This window comes from Carettochelys insculpta, chromosome 1, assembly GCF_033958435.1.
Source record: "Carettochelys insculpta isolate YL-2023 chromosome 1, ASM3395843v1, whole genome shotgun sequence".
In the NCBI taxonomy this organism is placed as follows: Eukaryota; Metazoa; Chordata; order Testudines; family Carettochelyidae; genus Carettochelys; species Carettochelys insculpta.
The window spans coordinates 357,004,450-357,024,729 of NC_134137.1; the positions used below are offsets into that span (position 1 = coordinate 357,004,450).

The 20,280-nt window shown below is 41.9% G+C and overlaps 1 protein-coding gene across 8 annotated transcripts in view; it reads right to left on the minus strand.

The window, feature by feature from the left end:
- Positions 1-20,280, minus strand: part of MAGI2 (membrane associated guanylate kinase, WW and PDZ domain containing 2) — a 1,201,350-nt gene that overhangs the window by 176,962 nt on the left and 1,004,108 nt on the right. For 7 of the 8 annotated variants that reach the window (XM_075017288.1, XM_075017279.1, XM_075017302.1 and 4 more), the window contains one exon: positions 10,489-11,124. The exons of the other annotated variant lie outside the window; for it this stretch is intronic. In XM_075017288.1, the coding sequence (XP_074873389.1) occupies positions 10,489-11,124 (636 nt within the window). The remainder of the gene's footprint in view (positions 1-10,488; positions 11,125-20,280) is intronic. 8 annotated transcript variants of the gene reach the window in all.

A 20,280-nucleotide genomic window follows, 5' to 3' on the forward strand; every position in this document is an offset into this window, starting at 1 on the left:
CTAATAAAAGGAAGGTTTTCTTCACACAGTGCACGGTCAACCTGTGCAACTCCTTACCAGAGGATGCTGTGAAGGCCAGGACTCTAACAGAGTTTAAAAAAGAGCTCGATAAATATTTGGAGGTTAGGTCCAAAGATGGCTATTAGCAAGGGGTAAGGTATGGTGACTAGCCTTTTGTCGAAGGCGGGAGATGGATGGCAGGAGACAAATCGCTTGATCATTGTCTTCGGTTCAACTCCTCTGGGGCACCTGGCATTGGCTATTGTTGGCAGACAGGATACTGGGCTAGATGGACCTTTGGTCTGACCCAGTATGGCCATTCTTATGTTATGTTCTTATGTCACAGCCCTCAGGCTTTCACTGTCTTTGCAGCAAGGCAGGCATTTTCCACCCACATCCACCACACAAAATCCTGAGATGCAATAGGACCTCACACTGCTCCCACCACACTCCAGGTACTCTATTTGCAAAACACAGTTCATCTTCCAGAATCCCTCTGTCCTTGCTTGTTTCTGACATCCTCTATATTCTGTTCACTGTTTTTCCCAGTGTCCCCAGGCAGCCCCTAATTCCCTACAACCTTGCCACTTTTGCAGTTTGCACAGAAGAGACACCTGTTTCCCTCACGCTTACTCTCACAAATTTGATGGAGGGAAGCTGAAAATAAAATTATTTCAGGGATTATTCACTACTGCTGAGAAATGCTACTTTAGCATGAAACTTAGCAGCCATGTGCAGCAGTAGATACCACATAAACAAAGACAGCTGTTGAAATTAAAATGAATTTTTCTGCCTTTGTTTCTCATTTCGCCTCCTTTCTGATGGGACAGATTCTGACATTCCTACTCACAATGCATTGAATCTTACCCTGTAAACACCTTACTTCTAAAAGCAAGGAGACTAATCAGGTGATCTGGTACTTTTTATTTTGAGGAAGGGTGGCACTGTCTGGCCTCAACTTCCTAACACGAACCAATTTCTTTTAATGAGAACAAGTTATAAGAAAGAAACAATTTCACAAGGACAGTAAGAATAGGCAGGTTTTGACCTTGTTTCAAGCAATATATTTATAATGCTAAATATTAAAATATATGCAGATAATATTATGGTAACTAAATCTATCAGCAAAGCTTCCGAGATGCTAACTAATCCCTGATGCATTATTTAACATAAGCTACTTTCACTCTTTAAAAAAAAACTGTATGTTCTATTTCTCCTGAGACATTAACTAGTCAGTTAGGAAAAAAAAATCTCACTGCAGAAATGTAAATTATTTCTTCCTTTTAATAACATGACGTGCTACTTTTTAAAGTCACTCAATTTTTTTTCACATATGGAGGATTGTTGAATCTTTGATTTCTCGTTTCTTAGTCACTGCATCTTCAAATATTCTTCATTTTACTTAAATTTCCTTGCTTTAGAGAAAATTATTTCACCATACCCATTAAATAGAGACTGATATGTGAAATAAAAAGAAATCCCCTTACATTTATGCACAAGGCTTGTATTCTGCAAGCTCAAGGAAAGAAAGCTACAAAATAAAGTCAAGTGAGGATCTCTCTCAATCACCAACAATAAAGCAGCATACAGTGTATGCTCTCCTAACCTTTTATATGTACTAGCTCTACTATCTTTCAAATTAATTGGAGATTGAGGAGTTCATGAAATAGAAAAATTGAACATCTCAAAATTAGAGTAGGAACAGTGAACAATTGCATTAAGTTGAAGCATCCTACTTTCTTCATGCTCTTCAAACTACTGCACCAAACGCATTGGCATGTGAAAGGATGTTGAGACTGCCTTCATTGATATCAACAGAGAGGAAGCTGTGTTAGTCTGTACTCCAACAAAACAAAACAGCAGAAAAGTAGCACTTTGAAGACTAACAAAATGATTTACTCGGTGATGAGCTTTGGTGGGGCAGACCCACTTCATCAGATCAATATCATTTCTAATATAGACTGACATTTATAAGTACAGAGGATCCAAAAAATTGCAATAAAAACTGACAAATCAAATACAAGTACACAGAACTGAAGGAGGGGGATGAGAGGATGTTAATTGTCCTGCCTGAGATAATTGCAAGCACCAAAGGAAGGGAAGCAGTCCTGTAATGCGTGAGGTAATTGATGTCTCTATTCATACCACATGTTAATGTGTCGAATTTGAATATGAATTCCAACTGACAAATTTCTCACTCTAATCTGTTTTTAAATTCTTTTCGCTCTACACAAATTCTCTACATTTGTGCTGTTTTTTTCATAGATATCAGTTTGCTGTGTAGTTTTTTTTCCTTCAGAAAACTCTTTGTACAACTGGTCATTTTTAAGATTAGCTTTCATAAAAACAAAGTTCTCCTGTACTGAAATGCTGTTCCAAATCATGAGAAATGTTGCCCCAGACAGCCATTTATTTTGTAATTGAAAGGATGATGCCAAAAGGCGGTAACTTGGGTGTTGGTTTTTTATTTCATTTGATCTGTACGTCACTGTGAGGCTTTCTGTGAAGAGCACTGTTTAAGAAAAGCATGCTATTCTTTTTAAAGAGGAATAATAGAAGTGTTACACATTGTCAGAAGGTGGGCACGCAAATTTTTACTGGTGATTTTCATTTTTAAGAACATAAACCCTTTTTCTGCAAGGAAAGCAATTACATGGTGATTGGATAGAAGACATCGGGATTGAACAGAAGACAGATGTTAGGTCTAAAAAGCTAACTATTGTTAGTGGAGCTTGGCATGATGAGACACCTTCAATCTGATTTAAGGGTTTGAGGCTGTTCAATTTAGAAGCATTTTAAGCAAATAATTAGAACTTACATTTCTTCCTCATTCCTCATTACTGTATCTTATGTCTGTCAAATTAATATACTCACTTTTTCATAGTATATTATCTTACTTTATGTCTGTATGTCTACAAAATACTGCACTCTATTACAGAGCACTGCCACAAAGTCTAAACAATGCATTTTAACAACATATTTTTAAACCCAGCTACTGAAATTGATTAAAATATTATGTAAAACTATGCAGAATGACAAAAAATTGTTCAACATATTTAGACTAATCTCAGACACATTGTAGTACCAGGTATGAGTTGTTTTACTCTGGTATTTTTAAAGAATTGTCTCTTTCTGCAGACCTCTTACCTATCACCCCTTGAGATCTCATAAACTAGGTGAGATCAGTACTTAAAATGAAATGCCTGAAAATATTCATTAAAAATGTTCTATGCATATACATAAAAAGATTTCTCTATTGCATTGTAAAAGTATACATAAATGTGCCACACAGTGAAAGAGCATTATTAAGGAGATAGAGGAAAACCCGTAATACTATTACTTTGAGATATAACACAGTTAATATCATCTCCATTAATACAGTGTAACAGCTGCTAATTATTACTGATGTCTCCTTTTTTAGGTCTTTATACCCATTTAAAAAGTGTCTGTTTTCTAATTCACAAATATGAAGGCAAAAGCACACTGTTTTACTGCTATTTGAGCTGTTACATAGGAGACATAAAAGTCACAGTGTGAATGGCTGCACCTGACATGGTTCTTTCTCTCTCAGGATTTTAACCATCCTATGTTAGTAACAAGGAACATTTAACAACACTGTAGAGGACTGAGATTTTCGTTCAAGTAGAATGTACCATTTAGCTTCTTAATAAGATTCATGTATCTCCTGTTGAAATCAAGCCCAGAGACACAAGTCATTTTTGACTTTCCCTGCCGTAATTTCTAAAATGTTTATTAAATTGGGTATATTATACAAAATAATAAGTTTAACACTTATTTCAAGTTAATCCAAAGCATTCACAAACTACCTCAATTTGTAGTATTAAAAAGACATAAACAGTCTGAAGGTTATGAAGATCACTGTCTGCATTTTTCATACCCACTAGCCTTATGCCTCTAAGGCTAATACCATAATACTTTCCCAGCTCTGACATGCCTTACTGGAAATAATGAATCTATAATTCAGTGCTTCCAGGAATGACATGTGAGTGTCAGCAAGTTGGTAGTTTTACCATGGCATCTTTATTTCCTAAAAGTCTTTCAAAGGTTTTACTTCTGGAAATATTATTGGAAATATTGTATTGGCGGGCTCCAAAAGGGATGACATAAAAATACTATGGTCAGCTACATCTGTTTCTTTGTAAGGCAGCACAGGGGTGAGTGAGCTGGGAAGTCTGTATAATCTGATAACAAAGTGAATGAAACTGATGGAGTAATATGCCTAGGAGCAATCCTTTAAGAAAACATTTGTTCCTGCAATCAGTAATAACTGGCTAAAATGTATTTATGAAGGATAATCATAACCTTTCCTCCCTGCAAGCAAAGAAACAAATACCAGTGAAAGTGTGATTAGTTTGCATAGAAGTAATCAGGATGAAATTGTTGATGTTCAGATGCTACATAATATATATATAGTGAGGAGTAGATTTAATATATATAATATATAATTTAATATATATATATATATATATATATATGTTATATATTGAGGAGTAGATTTAGGGCTTAGAGAGCAAATGAGAGGCAATAACAGAGCACTGGATGGAACCAGAGGATTGGGATGGAAAATTAGAATGGAGATGGAAAATAAGAACATTGATCAAGGTTCTTACCCAAGAGTTGTCCAGATAGCCTATCTCTGTGACAGAACAGACCTGTTTTCACACCCTATTGTAATAATTTTTGTACCAGGCATGTCTTGTGAGGTGTTGTTTAAAAATCCACAGTTTGTTGAGGAATTATATCATGGCAAAATGTATGAAGCAGAATCATATGTGAAGATGTAAATGTAAGTTGAAATCATAACTAACAGTATGCTTTTCAGATACAGCTGGAGTGTGGCCAAATCAGCTCCTTAGCGACATGGTAGTAGAGAGATGTGTCCTTTGGCACTTGCTCCTTGCAATCTGTCCAACACTCAAGTATGAGGTATTTTATTGACTGTAGCACCACATTCTGTTCTGAGCTGTATTAGATCACCTGGAGCCTCCCATTAGAGATGGGAAGATATTGTATTCACAGTATTCATCACACACTCTTATCAACTGTTCCAATCTTTCCAGCATTTATATAGCAGGGGCAGGAGAGAAGAAGAAGAAGAAGGGGGAAAAAGAGGGAGGTAGGATGGAGTCACCTGTCATTAATAGGACCTGTGGAAAAATTAAGATAAGTGGGATGGATATCATTCCTGCGAATATCAAAGGTGGGAAAATTGTCCCTGTAAAGAGTAAGATAATTGAGATTTCTGTTAAGACACAGGTTAAATGTGTCTAACTCGAACATGAATTCCAATTCCCTTTGTAATCTAGTGGTAAAATCCTTTTGTAAGAGGATGGCCACTTTAAGGCATATTATTGTATGCCCTGGGAGGTTAAAGTGTTCCCCTACAGGTTTATGTGCATTCCAATGCCTACAGTTCCTTTTTTGTTTAAAAAAAAAAAGAAAAAAAAAAAGAAGAGCCAGTACTCATCCTGCCCCTACCCCCACCACCAACCAATCCCATGCCTGGGGCTCCTGAGGTGCCAGTACTGAATACTGGCAAGCACTGGGACAAAAAAAGCACTGAATTCCTGATATCTGACTTAGATCCATTCATCCTTTGGCGTAGGGACTGTCCAGTTTGTCCAATATACACGGCAGAGCGACACTGCTGACACATATCACATTAGTGGATGTGCAGGTGTATGAGCCCCTGGAAGTGTTGCTGACATGGTTAAGTCCATGTGAAGGTGTCCCTAATATAGATATGTGGACAGAGCTGGCAATGGGGTTTGTTGCAGGGACAGGTTCCTGGATTAGTGTTTCTGTGGTGTGCTGCTACTAGTATTTACTTATTCCACAGGTCCTATTATTGACAAGTGACTGTCCCCACACTCCTCCTCTTTTTTGCTCTTCTTCTTCTTCCTCCCCGTCCCTGCCATATAAATCCTGGATTCTTATTTTTGCTCCAAATCTGATGAAGTGCGTCTCACCCATGAAAGCTCATTACCTAATTAATAAAATTGTTAATCTTTAAGGTACATCCACTCAGTGTGCAGCAGCAGTCAAAAAAGCTAACAAAATGTTGGGAATCATTAAGAAAGGAATAGATAATAAGACAGAAGATGTCACGTTACCGTTATATAAATCCATGGTACGCCCACATCTGGAATACTGTGTACAGATATGGTCGCCCCATCTCAAAAAAGATATATTGGAATTGGAAAAGGTTCAGAAATGGGAAACAAAAATGATTAAGGGTATCAAGGGTCTGCCATGTGAGGAGAGATTAATAAGACTGGGACTTTTTAGCTTGGAAAAAAGATGATTAAGAGGGGATATGTTAAAGATATATATAATCATGACTGGTGTGGAGAAAATAAATAAGAAATTGTTATTTACTCCTTCTCACAACACAAGAACTAGGGGTTACCAAATGAAATTCATAGGCAGCAGGTTTAAAACAAACAATAGGAAATATTTTTTCACACTATACACAGTTAACCTGTGGAACTCCTTGCCGGACAATATTGTGAAGAACAAGACTATAGTAGAGTTTAAAAAAGAACTAGATAAATTCATGGGGGATAAGTCCATCAATGGCTATTAGCCAGGATGAGCATGGACAGTCCCTAGCCTCTGCCTGCAAGAGGCTGGAAATGGGCGACAAGGAACTGATCACTTGATGATTACCTGCTCTCTTCATTCCCCCTGGGGCACCTGGCATTGGCCACTGTCGGAAGACAGGATACTGGGCTTGATGGGCCTATGGTCTGACGCAGTATGGCTGTTCTTATGTTCTTACATACTACAGGGCTGCCTTCTTTTTAATGAAGTTATAGATTAACACACCTCCCCCTCTGGGACTATTACACACACATATAATCCTACTGCTTCTCTGTTTCAGAAAAGGGGCCCTCCAATTTTACCTTAGCATCCAGCAAGGAGACAGAGACCATGACATTATTTCTCCCAGTCAAAATTTGTTTTAAATCATTCAATATTCTCCTCGCCAACCCCATGTATTCTTTTATGTCTCCTCAAGAGAATGGGCCAGATGACTTCTAATTCAAGCACAGGAGTATGTATGACTTTCTCCTTCCTCCCCTAGAAAACAGATGGGCTGCTCTTCTTGGGTAGATATAAGAAGGGTTTGGAGACCAGCTAGCCAGAATTAGAGCTGAATTGGTTGACATGATGGTAAGAGCACAGGAGCTTTAACTGTGAGCAGGAAGGAGCTCAGTTGAACTGCCTACTATACTTCATAAAAAATTCTGTGTCCCCTGAGCACAACTACACTTCCTTATTTAGCTGGTGTGGACATGTGGTGGCCTGAACACCTGTTAACACTGCAGGAAAAAAATCAAGGTAGCTCTGTCTCATTTTCTCTAGAGCTGTCACAAGCCTGTGAAATGAAAATATCAGACAAACACATGAATTACTAGTGCTGCTTTAGATATAACAAGGTGAATACATGAAATATCAGCAGTTCTTCTTCCTTTCCAGGTAGTCAGACACTGGTGTCTTTTTGATTTGTCTCACATCCACTCACTGTTGGTCCAAACAAAGTCCCAAAAGCTTCCAAAACTCTTCCTTTTGGTTACTACCATTTCCCTCCTCCACTTTATTATTTCCATTAAATGGTCATGTTACTGGCCTTCTAAGCCTAAGAGCAAGGGCTTCTGCTAATGCCATAGAACAACCCCCAGAAGATGCCTGTACTTGCTGTGAAGCCATGTCCACTCTTTTCACCCTAAGAATATGGATAAGGTTTTTTGGCCAGAGAGTGAGAGACAAGACACTTCTGAAATGAAACATGTTCTCTTGTATCACATCATCAAGCCTTAGGCCAACATGCATGAATAACTGATAAAGCCCCCAGTAAGTGTTTGTAGCACCCAACTTCTTCTTCAGCAAGTATTATAAATAAAATTGTATATTGAGCTTAGTCTTAGTAAAAATGATACATAGTGCAATGATAGGATGCATAGAACAATGAGATAAAATGAGGATACATTTCAACTGCCATCATGCACCAAAATGAAAAAAAATTGAATACAAAAAGTAATAAAGAGGTGTACCTTCTTTTCATCAATGTCACAGATGAAACATTTTAGAATCATAGCAGGTTTAGTTAAAGCTGATAGGGCTGTGGTTCATATTGAGGTTATCTTATCTGAACTGGTCACAAAATGTTTCTCTTTTCACATTGGACAATGAAGAGGTGGAAAAACAGATTTTCATTTCAGAAACTCTCTCATTTCTGTTAAATTATAACATTTTATAATCCTCCTACTAAAAGATTGTTTTCAAAATTAAATTATCCATTGCTTTGTCCAGTCTTACTTTGCATGATTCACTACTGTAGGTGATACCACCATTTCCCATATGAGACTTTTTGAGAGTATAATAAACGTGTGCTAGAAAGTATTTCCTGGCATTCAGCCTAAATTTTCATTTGTTTTATTTTGACCTGTGACTCCTTCTTATATCTCTGGTACCATGCCAAAAACTCATATCCTTCAATGGTTTAGTAAAACTTATAATACTGTCCCTGTTCACTTTTGACTACTTGAGAGAGTTGACCTCTTTTACATCATTGCTTTGCCAAGCCCTTTACAGATGAGTAGATGGACAGCATGCATGCTTCTTAAAGCAATGTCTAAGGGCTTTTCTTCACTACTGTGCTAAATTGGCACCACTGCTGTTAACGTCAATGGCACCAATTAAGTGGTTCTGGTGAAGATGTGCTAAGTTGATGGAAGAGTGCTTTCCTGTTGATATTCGTAATTCACTTCAATGAGAGGCAGAAGCCATGTTGATGGGATATCATCTCCCACTGATATAGCATAATGTAGAAAAAATCTGTTCCACTAAAATGTTAAAGGTAAAGATATTAAAAGTAACCATACAGGTATTAAAAAATAGTTGGTTCTTACTATTATTTCCTTGCAGACTATAATACCCTCTGTCCCCCAGTAGAACATACACAGATTTATGACGATGATGATGATGAACTGATGAACACAATGCTGCAAGAAACCATTTTTAAAAAACAAAAACACACTGATGTTTTTGGTTTTGGGGCAAAAATAAACAACCTTTGTACATCAGTTTTTCAAAGAAGAAAAATTTAGGTCAAATGGCCTAGCAAATTTGACTTTGTACCTTTTAAGTGTTGATAAATTCACCTTTGTTCTGATTTTGATCTCCTTGATTTGACCAACATATAAGGATTATCCTTAAAGCCTGATGTACTATGGCATGGGTCGCTTAGAGTATGTCTATACTGTAATAAAACTCCCATGGCTCGCTCATGTCAGCTAACTTGGGCACACAGGACTTGGGCTGTGGAACTATAAAACTGTAGTGTAGACTTTCCAGCCTGAGCTTGAATGTCTACACTATACTTTCATAACCCTGCATTCTGAGCCCTACAAGCTGAAGCCAGTGGACATAGTTCAGCTTTGTATGCCTTACTGTAGTATAGACAGAATCACAGAATCATAGGGATGGAAGGGACTTCAGGAGGTTATCTAATCCAGCCCCCTGCTTCAAGCAGGATCAACCCCATCTAAGTCATCCCAGCCAGGACCTTGTCAAGCCAGGACTTAAAAACCTCGAGGGATGGAGAATCCACGACCTCTCTAGGAAACCCATTCCAATGCTTCGCCACCCTCCCGGTGAAGTAGTTTTTCCTAATATCTAACCTACACCTCTCCCTCTTCAACTTCAGATCATTACTCCTTGTTCTGTCATCTGACACCACAGAGAACAGTTTCTCAGCCTCCTCTTTAGAGCTCCCCTTCAGGAAGTTGAAGGCTGCTATTAAATCACTGCTAAGTCCTCTCTTCTGTAAACTAAATAAGCCTAAATCCCTCATCCTATCCTCACAGGTCTTGTGCTCCAGCCCCTTAATCATTTTTGTTGCCCTCAGCTGAACCTGCTCCAGAAAATCCACATCCTTTTTATACTGGGGGGCCCAAACTGGACACCATATTCAGGATGTGGCCTCACCAATGCTGAATAGAGGGGAATAACTACTTCTCTAGATCTGCTCGAAATGCTCCTCCTAATGCACCCTAGTATGCTGTTAGACTTCTTGGCTATACTGGCACACTGTTTACTCATATCCAGCCTTTCATCCACCATAACCCCTAGGTCCCTTTCCATAGACATGTCCTAAGAACTCGTAGACAGCCATCATGCAAAGTATTAAATGCTAATAGGGCCTGGATTGCCTTGGAGAATGTTTTATACTTATACACAGAAGGAGATTTTGATGTATGCTTAGAGCTTAAAAAACAAAGATATACAATAAATGGTTACATTTTGCCCAAAGTACTTACTATGTATACACACTTTTTTCAGAATAAATGATATTTCCTCCAAGAACAAACCATTTTGATTCCAATATACAGGATAAGCAGCTCCCATCATTTAGAACTGTACACCCACACTTTTGCAATTGTACAGACTTTCTAGACTTACCTCCTCTATGGATAATCAAAGAAGTTTCACTTCCAACAGGACATTCTTTAAGTATATCCACTACTTCTGCATGGCTCAGGTTCTGTACATTCTGCTGGTTGATCTCAACAATGAGGTCACCTTCACATAAACCAGGACATCCCTGAATGTCTAGAATTTGCTTCACCCTCTGTCCTGTGGGACTGTCTGCTATAGTGAAGCCAAAGCCTTGTGCCCCTTTCACAATGGTTAAGGTCATGAGTTCAGCTTGGGTGGCCCCAGAAGAAGCCATTGATACATTATCATCATGAACAGGTGGTGGGAATGTGCTATCAAGCTGACTATCTGCTGGAATGGAGTGCAAGGGATGTGGTGGTCGATCTGTTACATCAGGAACAGATTGAGAGGTCCTAGAAATATATTCCAAATAAGTTTCATAGTTATGTCTTCCATTTACCACTACCGGAGGCCTCTCCATCACTGCAAGTGGTGGCACCATGCTGTTGGCAGGATCTTCAGGATCAAAGGGCAAAGGGTATCCACGACATAGCACCAGGTTGACACTCTGACCAATAGGAACTGACTGGAAGAGTTTGACTACATCTGCGTGAGTATGCCCAAGGACACAAACTTCATTAATATAGACAATGACATCCCCTAGAAAGAAAAAAAATAGTGATGACATGAGAAAGCTTCAATTACTATTGGCACAATAGAAATGAAATTTGTTTATAAGATCAGATGAAGGAAACTACCGGTCTATTAAAAATTAAGATCAACTATAGCAATATTCAGGTCAATCAAAGGTGACGCTAAGCTGTAATTTGTCAGCTTACAAAAATAATTGAAGTAGTTCAATGCTGAAATAATTATAACAGAGCATCAGCTTGTCTATAATTAAAGTTCAGACTGAAGGTTTCTGTCTAAAGCTCAGCTGTATGGAGTGCTCTGAAATCTACATGGCTACTCAGATTATTATTATTGTTATTATTGTTATTATTGGCAGAAGTGCAGGGTTCTAAGAGTGATCCAAGGCAGGCAATATTTGACCAAAGGAGTCTCAACCCCCCTCCTCACAGCTAAGTGATTCTGGCAATCTTTTTTTTGCTCCCCGATGGAAATCAAACCAGGGCTCTGATCACTGCACCAGAACCCCAGCAGCAACTATATATTGCATATGTGCCAAAGGACAACTATTATCCCCACTCCCCTATAAAAATGTACTGGAGGAGGGAGGTACACAGAGGAAACTAGAAAAGGAACTATGTGGACTAGTGGAAAGACCACTGTACTGGGAGTATTCCTTGCTTTGTAAGTCACTTCACCTCTCTATGCCTTAGTTTCTCCTTTGCATAATGGAGTTGATGAGGTAAACCTGAGATCTAACTGATGAAAAACCTATTCAAAAGTTAGTTTTTTGATAATTACGTAACTACAGCAGGATATCAGCTGCAAAGCTGGGAGAGGATTATAACTGTCTAAATGAATAGCCAGTTGCTAAAAACAAACTTTTATATGCTTAAATATTTAGGATATTAAATGGCAAAAACAAAAACAAAAACAAAAACAACAAAAAAAAACCTCGTTGCCACGCAGTTAAGGTTGCCGAGTGACAGCTTGTGCCCTTCTAGAATGTCAAGGTCATAGAATCATAGAATGTTACGGCTGGCAGAGACCTTAGGAGGTTATCTAGTACAGCCCCCTGCCTGAAACAAGATCAATCCTAACTAAACCATACCAACTAGGCCTTTGTCAAGCCAGGACTTAAAAACCTCTAGGGACGGAGATTCCACCACTTCTGTAGGTAACACATTCCAGAGCTTCACCACCCTCCTAGTGAAACAGTTTTCCCTAATATGCAACCTACACCTCTCCCTCTGTAACTTCAGACCATCGCTCCTTGTTCTGCTGTCTGTCACTCTCGCCATCCTCTTTAGAGCCCCCTTTAGGAAATTGAAGGCTGCTATCAAATTGCTCCTTACTCTTTTCTTCTGCAAACTAAATAAGCTAAGTCCCTCAGCCTCTCCTCATAAGCCATGTGGTCCAGCCCCCTAATCATTTTCGTTGCCCTCCACTGGACCCGATCCAATGCATCCACATCCTTTTTATACTGGGAGGACCCAGAACTGGACACAATACTCCAGATGAGGCCTCACCAGAGCTGAGTAGAGGAGAATAACTTCTCTAGATCTGCTGGAATTGCTTCTCCTAATGCACCTCAATATGCCATTAGCCTTCTTGTCTTCAAAGGCACACTGTTGACTCATACCCAGTCTCTCATCCACCATAATCCCCAGGTCCTTATCTGCTGCATTGCTACTTAGCCAGTTGGCATCTGGCCTGTAACAATGCTTGGGATTCTTCCGTCCCAAGAGCAAGACTCTGTACTTGTCCTTGTTGGACATCATCAGATTTCTTTTGGCCCAATCCTCGAATTTATCAAGGTCACTCTGGACCCTATGCCTATCCTCCAAACTTATCTACCTGTCCCCTTAGCTTAGTGTCATCTGCAAATTTGCTGAGGGCAAACTTCTAAAAACAGCAAATACAGAGTTTAAATACCCACATAATTGCCACTGCCCTCTTTGAACGATGCCCCAGTACATCCAAAACAACACATGGTCCCACTTCACCTCAGCACTAGCATGGTCATGTTCCAGCAGTGCCATATTTACAAGTTTTGGTGCTCTATCCAGCCTGGACATCTGCACCCTCCTTACCCTGAAGGGAGGGAGGGGAGAAGCGTTGTGCTCAGAGCTGCGGGGGCAGGGACAGGGCAGGGAGGCTGGCGGGGCAACCCCCTAGGGGAGAAGCTTTGTGCTCAGGGCTGCGGGGGCAGGGACAGGGCAGGGAGGCTGGCGGGGCAACAGGCAGACTAAGCAGCCTAGATAGTTGGGGCTGCATGCCAGGAAGGTAGGAGCATCACAGGCAAGCCAGAGCTGTGGATCAGGAGGCAGGGAAGGCAAAAGGGTGAGAGATGAATGTAGCTACAGCTCTGTGCTGGGAGACAGAGGCTGGGTGTTGGGAGGTGGAGCGGACTGCCAGGGTGTTGGAGTTGCAAGAGCTGGTGCTCCTCACAGCATAGGGCACTACCATATTTGGGGCACCATTTGGAGCACTAGTGGTGTCCCAAGTTTAATGGTGTCCTGTGCAACTGCATATGTTGGGCCTGTCTAAGGATAGCTCTGTGCGCCACCTACACTTTCCACATGCTCTAATATTGAGCCTACTTCCCCAGCAGAACAACACACTGGAAAGTTTAATACCACCTCAGACCTGTTTATAAGCCCTTCATGCTCTCACATGGGGATACCACCTAAGTCTATACTTTCTGCTATATGGCGTTATATCCACAGAATGCATCCATATGCAGAGCTGCTGGAGCAAATTTTTAGAAGGTGCTGAGAACCAATTAACCAAACTGTAAGTAGGCATCCTTCAGTCTGCAGAGAGTATGGAACGCTCCCTTTATCGTTTCAATGGAGGACTTCATTTACAGCATCTACTGTGACTATGAAGACCCACACGAGAGTGACAGTCCTTGCTGCATCTCTTGCAGATGTGGTGGGTGTCTGGCAAGTCCTTAGTGTGCTTTCTGTGCGCTCGCTTCTCCTCTGCTAGCTGTCTGATCCTCATCTCGCCCTTCTGAAGGCCCTTGTGTAACCCCTGCCTCCATCTGCTGCGGTCGTCTGCTAGTTCTTCCCAGTTGTCCAGCTCGATGTCTACCTCTCTGAGGTCTCTCTTGCAGACATCTTTGTAGCACAACTGGGGGCGTCCGGGAGGTCTTTTGCCAGAGGCTAGCTCACCATACAGGATGTCTTTTGGAATCCTTCCATCATTCATCCTGTGGACGTGGTCAAGCCAGCAGAGCCGACGCTGCCTGAGGAGGGTGTGCATGGTTGGGATTCCAGCTTGCTCGAGGATGGTGGTGTTGGTCACTCTGTCCCTCCATGATATTCCAGGGATGCGCCTGAGGCAGCGCAAGTGGAAGACGTTCAGCCTCTTTTCCTGGTGGGCATACAGGGTCCAAGTCTCGCTGCCATAAAGGAGGGTGCTGAGGATGCAGGCTTTGTAGACTTGCATTTTGGTGTGAGTATACAGCTTGTTGTTATTCCACACTCTCTTGCTGAATCTGGACAGAGTTGTGGCTGCTTTTCCGATCCTCCTATTTAGCTCAGTGTCCGACAGGGTGTCAGTGATGGTGGACCCGAGATAAACGAATTCGTGGACGACCTCTAACATATAGTTGTCAATGCTGATTGATGGGGATTCAGCAACATCCTGACCGAGTACATTTGTCTTCTTTAGGATGATGGCAAGCCCAAAGTCCTTGCACGCTTTGGAGAACTGATCCAGCAGTTTTTGAAGCTGATCTTCTGTGTGAGACACTACAGCAGCATCGTCTGCAAAGAGCATGTCTCTGATGAGGACCTCCCGCACCTTATACTTAGCTTTCAGCCTTGCAAGGTTAAACAGTTTCCCATCAGATCTTGTGTGCAGCAAGATGCCCTCTGTTGAAGATCCAAAGGCATGCTTCAGGAGGAGTGAGAAGAAGATCCCGAACAATGTCGGAGCAAGCATGCATCCTTGTTTGACGCCGCTCCTGATTCTGAAAGCATCCGATAATGCGCCGTTATATTGGATGGTTCCTCTCATGTCTTTGTGGAATGACTGGATCATCTTGAGTAACCATAGAGGACAGCCTATCTTGTGGAGCAGTTTGAACAGACCATCCCTGCTGACCAAGTCAAAGGCATTGGTTAGGTCGATGAAGGCTATGTAGAGTGGCTTCCTCTGCTCCCTACACTTCTCCTGCAGCTGCCTTAGAGAGAAGACCATGTCAACGGTAGACCTCTCTGTGCGGAATCCGCACTGCGATTCGGGGTACACCCTCTCAGCAATCTTCTGGAGTCTGCCAAGGATGACGCGAGCGAACAGTTTACCAGTGACGCTTAGGAGGGAGATTCCACGGTAGTTCTTGCAGTCACTTCTGTCTCCTTTGTTCTTATACGATGTTACAATGTTAGCGTTGCGCATATCCTGTGGAACCTCATCCTCTTTCCAGCACAGGCACAGTAGCTCATGCAGGGGTTCCAGGAGTGTGTCCACGGCACACTTGATTACCTCTGGTGGTATACCATCCTGGCCAGGGGCCTTTCCTGCTGCAATGCTGTCGATGGCTCTCTTCAGGTCATCCACAGTCGGTTCCTGATCCAGTTCGTCCATTACTGGTAGGAGCTCGACGGCATCAAGGGCTGCGTCAACCACAACGTTCTCGCGTGAGTACAGCTGGGAGTAGTGCTCAACCCAGCGCTCCATCTGTTTGGCTTTGTCAGTGATGACTTCACCAGATTTGGATTTCAGAGGTGCCATCTTGTTCTGGGTGGGTCCTAATGCCTTCTTCATACCCTCGTACATTCCTCTGAGATTAACAAAGTCAGCACAGGTCTGGATGCTGCTGCATAGCTGGAGCCAGTGGTTGTTGACACAGCACCTGGCTGTCTGCTGTACTGTTCTTCTGGCCGCTCTAAGTGCTTGCTGGGTACTCTGGCTCGGTGAGCGTTTGTACTCCAGGAGTCAGCACACTTCTTTTCAATGACTGGAATCATCTCATCAGAGTTAGCTTCGAACCAGTCGTTCGTGTTTCTAGCTCTTCTTCCAAACACCAAACACCGACAAGGCCGTGTTGTAAACTGTATCCCTCAGATGTTGCTATTTGGATGTCACATCGGCGCCCCCAGGGCTGCTACGCAGATTTTCCTGGAGGGTCTCTCTGAACTTTTCAGCTTTCTCTGAGTTTGCCGTCTTTCTGGATGAGGGGCCTTCCAGCAGGTTTAGAGCAGTACAGCTTCTTGGGTCTCAGCTTGAGCTTGGAGCAAACTAGAGAGTGATCTGTATCACAGTCAGCACTATGACAGCTGCGTGTCAGAAGGACGTTTTTGAGGTTATTACGCCTAGTGATGACCACGTCTAGTTGATGCCAGTGCTGCGAGCGTGGGTGTCTCCATGACACTCTGTGCTGTGGCTTCATTTGGAAGAATGTGTTTGTGATGCACAGATTGTGGTACGCGCACAGTTCATGGAGACGCTGTCCATTGTCATTCATTTTTCCCACACCGAAGTGTCCTAAGCAGGAAGGCCATGAGGCCCAATCAGCTCCAACTCTTGCACTGAAGTCAGCCAAGATGTACAGCTGTTCACGAGCAGGTATTTGCGCTACAGCAGCACTAAGCACGTCATAGAACTTGTCTTTTACTTCTGGTGTGGCGTACAGGGTTAGAGCATAAGCGCTGATCGGGTGGATGGGACCGGCGCAAGTTTGAAGCGTGATCCGAAGAAGTCTTTCTGATCTGCCCATGACTAATTCCACCATTTGTAAAAGGGTGTTTCTGACAGCAAAGCCAACACCATGCTCTCTGGGTTCTTCTTGGGCTTTACCCTGCCAGAAAAAGGTGTAGTCCTTTTCCTTTAGAGATCCCGAATCTGCGAGTCGCGTCTCTTGCAGTGCAGTGATATCAACTCGGAGCCTCTTCAGTTCCTCTTTGATGACAGCAGTCTTTCGGGTGTCACTGATGGCCTGAAGATCTTCAGTCAAGCCAGTCAGCATGGTCCGCGCATTCCAGCAAGCAAGCTTAAATTGTTGATGTTTCTCATTTCTTGTTGATTTTCTTATTGGTTTGCCTGGTGCCCAAATTTCAGTCACTTGTCAGGTTCAGGAACCTTAAGCCTCACGCACCCAGCGAGGCAGGTGAACTGTGGCGGGACAGTACCCTATTGGCTGGGGGCTGCCCAGCTTGAGGTGGGTGGTGACTGTCCAGTGAGATGCGAGGATCTCTCCCACCGTCGAAGGCAAACCCTGGCGCTCGTTCTCTACGCCAATCGAGCAAGAGCTTATAACCGGTATCTGTTGCCTCCCGTGTTGATGCAACGCTGTTCAGCGATGCCGGAGTACCTCTCCGGGCGCGAGCCTGGGCACTTATTATGGAGACTCTGGGCTGCCCAGACACCAGTGTCCCCCTCTTGGCTTTACTGATATAGTCCAAAAGAGAGGATAACCTCCACGTCTGGTACCAGCTCAGCTGCAGGAGTTGCTGGGACAGTGCCAGAAGTTGACAACAAACCGCCTTTGGACTCCACTCCGGATTTTCTGTCAGGATTTACTCCCTTAGCCTTTCTCCTTCCCAGGATAACCCACAAGGTTGTAAACTCTGTATATAAAGGAAACTGCTTCAGGGAGTGTGACAGCACCCCCAGCACCTATGCTTACATCCTGCCTCACTACTTAGGATGTCCCTGGCAATATAACCCCAGGGCACTGCTACTTTTGCACCCTACACAATCTGGTAGTGAAATTATGCACACTGGAAACTCAACTGCACATATGTCTAGTTGCTTTGATCAAAGATATGGGGGTGGTGGATTAGAAATCAGCCCCAGATCTCCTTGTAGCACAATCACAGCTCTATGATGATTCAGACTCATCACCAAATCTCCCCATGTCACTATCACAGTTCTTCCAAAGTGCTCCAGTTGCAGGTGCCAACTACCTCCCTGCCCCAGGGTGTGCTCAACATGTGATTCATTCCAGACCCTGCCCTCACTCCACCCCCTTCCCCAAAAGTCCATCCCAACCTCTTTCTGATGTTTCACCCCTACACCGAGTGTGCCCTGCATCTTTCCTTTCCTGGTGCACCTCCCGCACGCTGTGGAACAGCTGATCACTGGAAGGTGAAAGGTACTGAGAGGTGGAGGAAGAGTTGATTGTCAGGGCTGTTGGTGGATGGGAGGCACTGAGCAGGAAGAGCTGGCTGCCAATTGGTGGTAAGCACCCACTATTTTTTCGTGGGTGCTCCAGGGCTGGGGCACCCATGGAGTTAATTCTGAAGACTCCACCTTATTTCTCCAGTGTTCTGTACAGCTACCCCTAACACAGTGCAATCAACCAAAATGAATGCAGATAATTTCCAGGAACTGGTGCCAGCACTTACGTGGGCACTTAACTCTGCATTTCCTGGTTTTCACAAGTTTGAGTTTTGTGAACTCAGTGGTCTGGAAGAGCACGAGCTATCACCAGACAACCTTCACTCTGTGGTAACAAAATGTTTTCCCATTCAACATTACTTGCTTTTTCTTGAAGTTTAGAAAAATTTGACACTCAAAAATGAATAAAGACGTGCTCCTTATCTGGTCACTGCTATTTTCAAATTCTGTAATCAAGCTTTTCAACTTTCCTTTGGAAGGGGCTATTTGAAGTGGAAGCTTATTTGTATGTCACACAAATCAAGAGAGCTCTCTACTTTGGTACAAGGGACAAAAAGAAAGGGCATTTTAAAAAAAATCAATTACCCTGATGTAAGATTTTCACTTTTTGGGCACTTGTGTGTATGTGATTTTGGTAGGAGGCAGACTGCCACAAAAAATATTTCCATTCAGTTGTACTATTTTGTGGAGTCTCTATCTACTCTTTTGTATCTTCCACATTGGCAGAGACAGAATCAGACTACAAGATAGTTAAAATTAGAAAAAGGACATATGTCAGGAATATTTTAATTTGAACAGCATCAGATTTTGTGGTTCCAGAGGCTGCAAGAGGGGTGGAGTGGATTCTGATGTGGGGGCTACACATTCATAGGATGTGTATGATTGCGTTTGTGAGAGAAGGAACCCTCCTATTTGGATGGGACCTCTGCAATTGCCTTTAAAGGTATCCACCATTTGCTACCACATATGACACGGTTTCTCAAATTATTCCTGTGTAGGCTAAATAAAACTGTCTACTATCACTGTAGTGTCCACTATTGGCAAATTATGAGTTTTTTATGGTTAACCACTCTCATCACTCTATCCAATATTGGGTTCATGGATGTCCACTTGGCACATATAGCAGCCTTCTTTTACTGAAGAAAGCTGATTCAGAAATAAATTTCAGATGACTTAGGTGTCTTCCCATGACCTGGACTGGTCAATATACTGATGTTTATGAATAAACATTCACATTACATAGAACGTACAGGCCATAGCCCAGATTAAAATAAATAGTAACTTATTTGTTCACACAATAGCCAAATTAAGTACTAGTCTATTTTTGTTTCCACTTTTGACAAATCTAAAATGATATGCATCTTTTATAACAAAGAAAATGGCTGTGTGGTCAGAATGATCAAGACACAGTGGAGTTGCAAGTGACAATATTTTTATTCTTCTGCAATTAAATTATGTACCAATAAACTATAATAGCTCTAGGTTCCCTGCCCGATGCATAGTTTAATTATTCGAGCTAAAATAATCTACACTATCAATTTTATACTTCAATGGTATCTCATGGTTTAATAATAAAATGAGAATTTTTTTCTACTGGAATTGCATCCAATGAGTTGTTGGAAGTATTCTAATCCCAAATCTAATCAAGGGAGTAGAGGCGAAAGAAGAAGAAACCACTATAGGGAAAGGAAAGAATTTTATGTACCTGAAAAATAAAATGGTCAGTTCACACATGATCAGACTGTCTAACACTCTGACAGCACTTAATTGCACGCTTTTAAAATTCACAGGCATAAGAAGTAATTCATGGAGCAATTTCTCCAAAAGGGGGGAGCAAGCGAGCAAATGCTGACAGATTTTGTTTAAATGCTTGAGAATAATATCCAGAGAATGACACATACTGTCTGACTGTACATCATAAACAGGTCTAATAAAATGCAGGTTGAAAAAGGAAGTTCAGTTATACAGACATGCATTGGTAGCTCTGGCAGAAAAAAGATGACACAGATGTTGCAGACAGTATATAGTTGTAAATCTAACCTTTCAGAAATA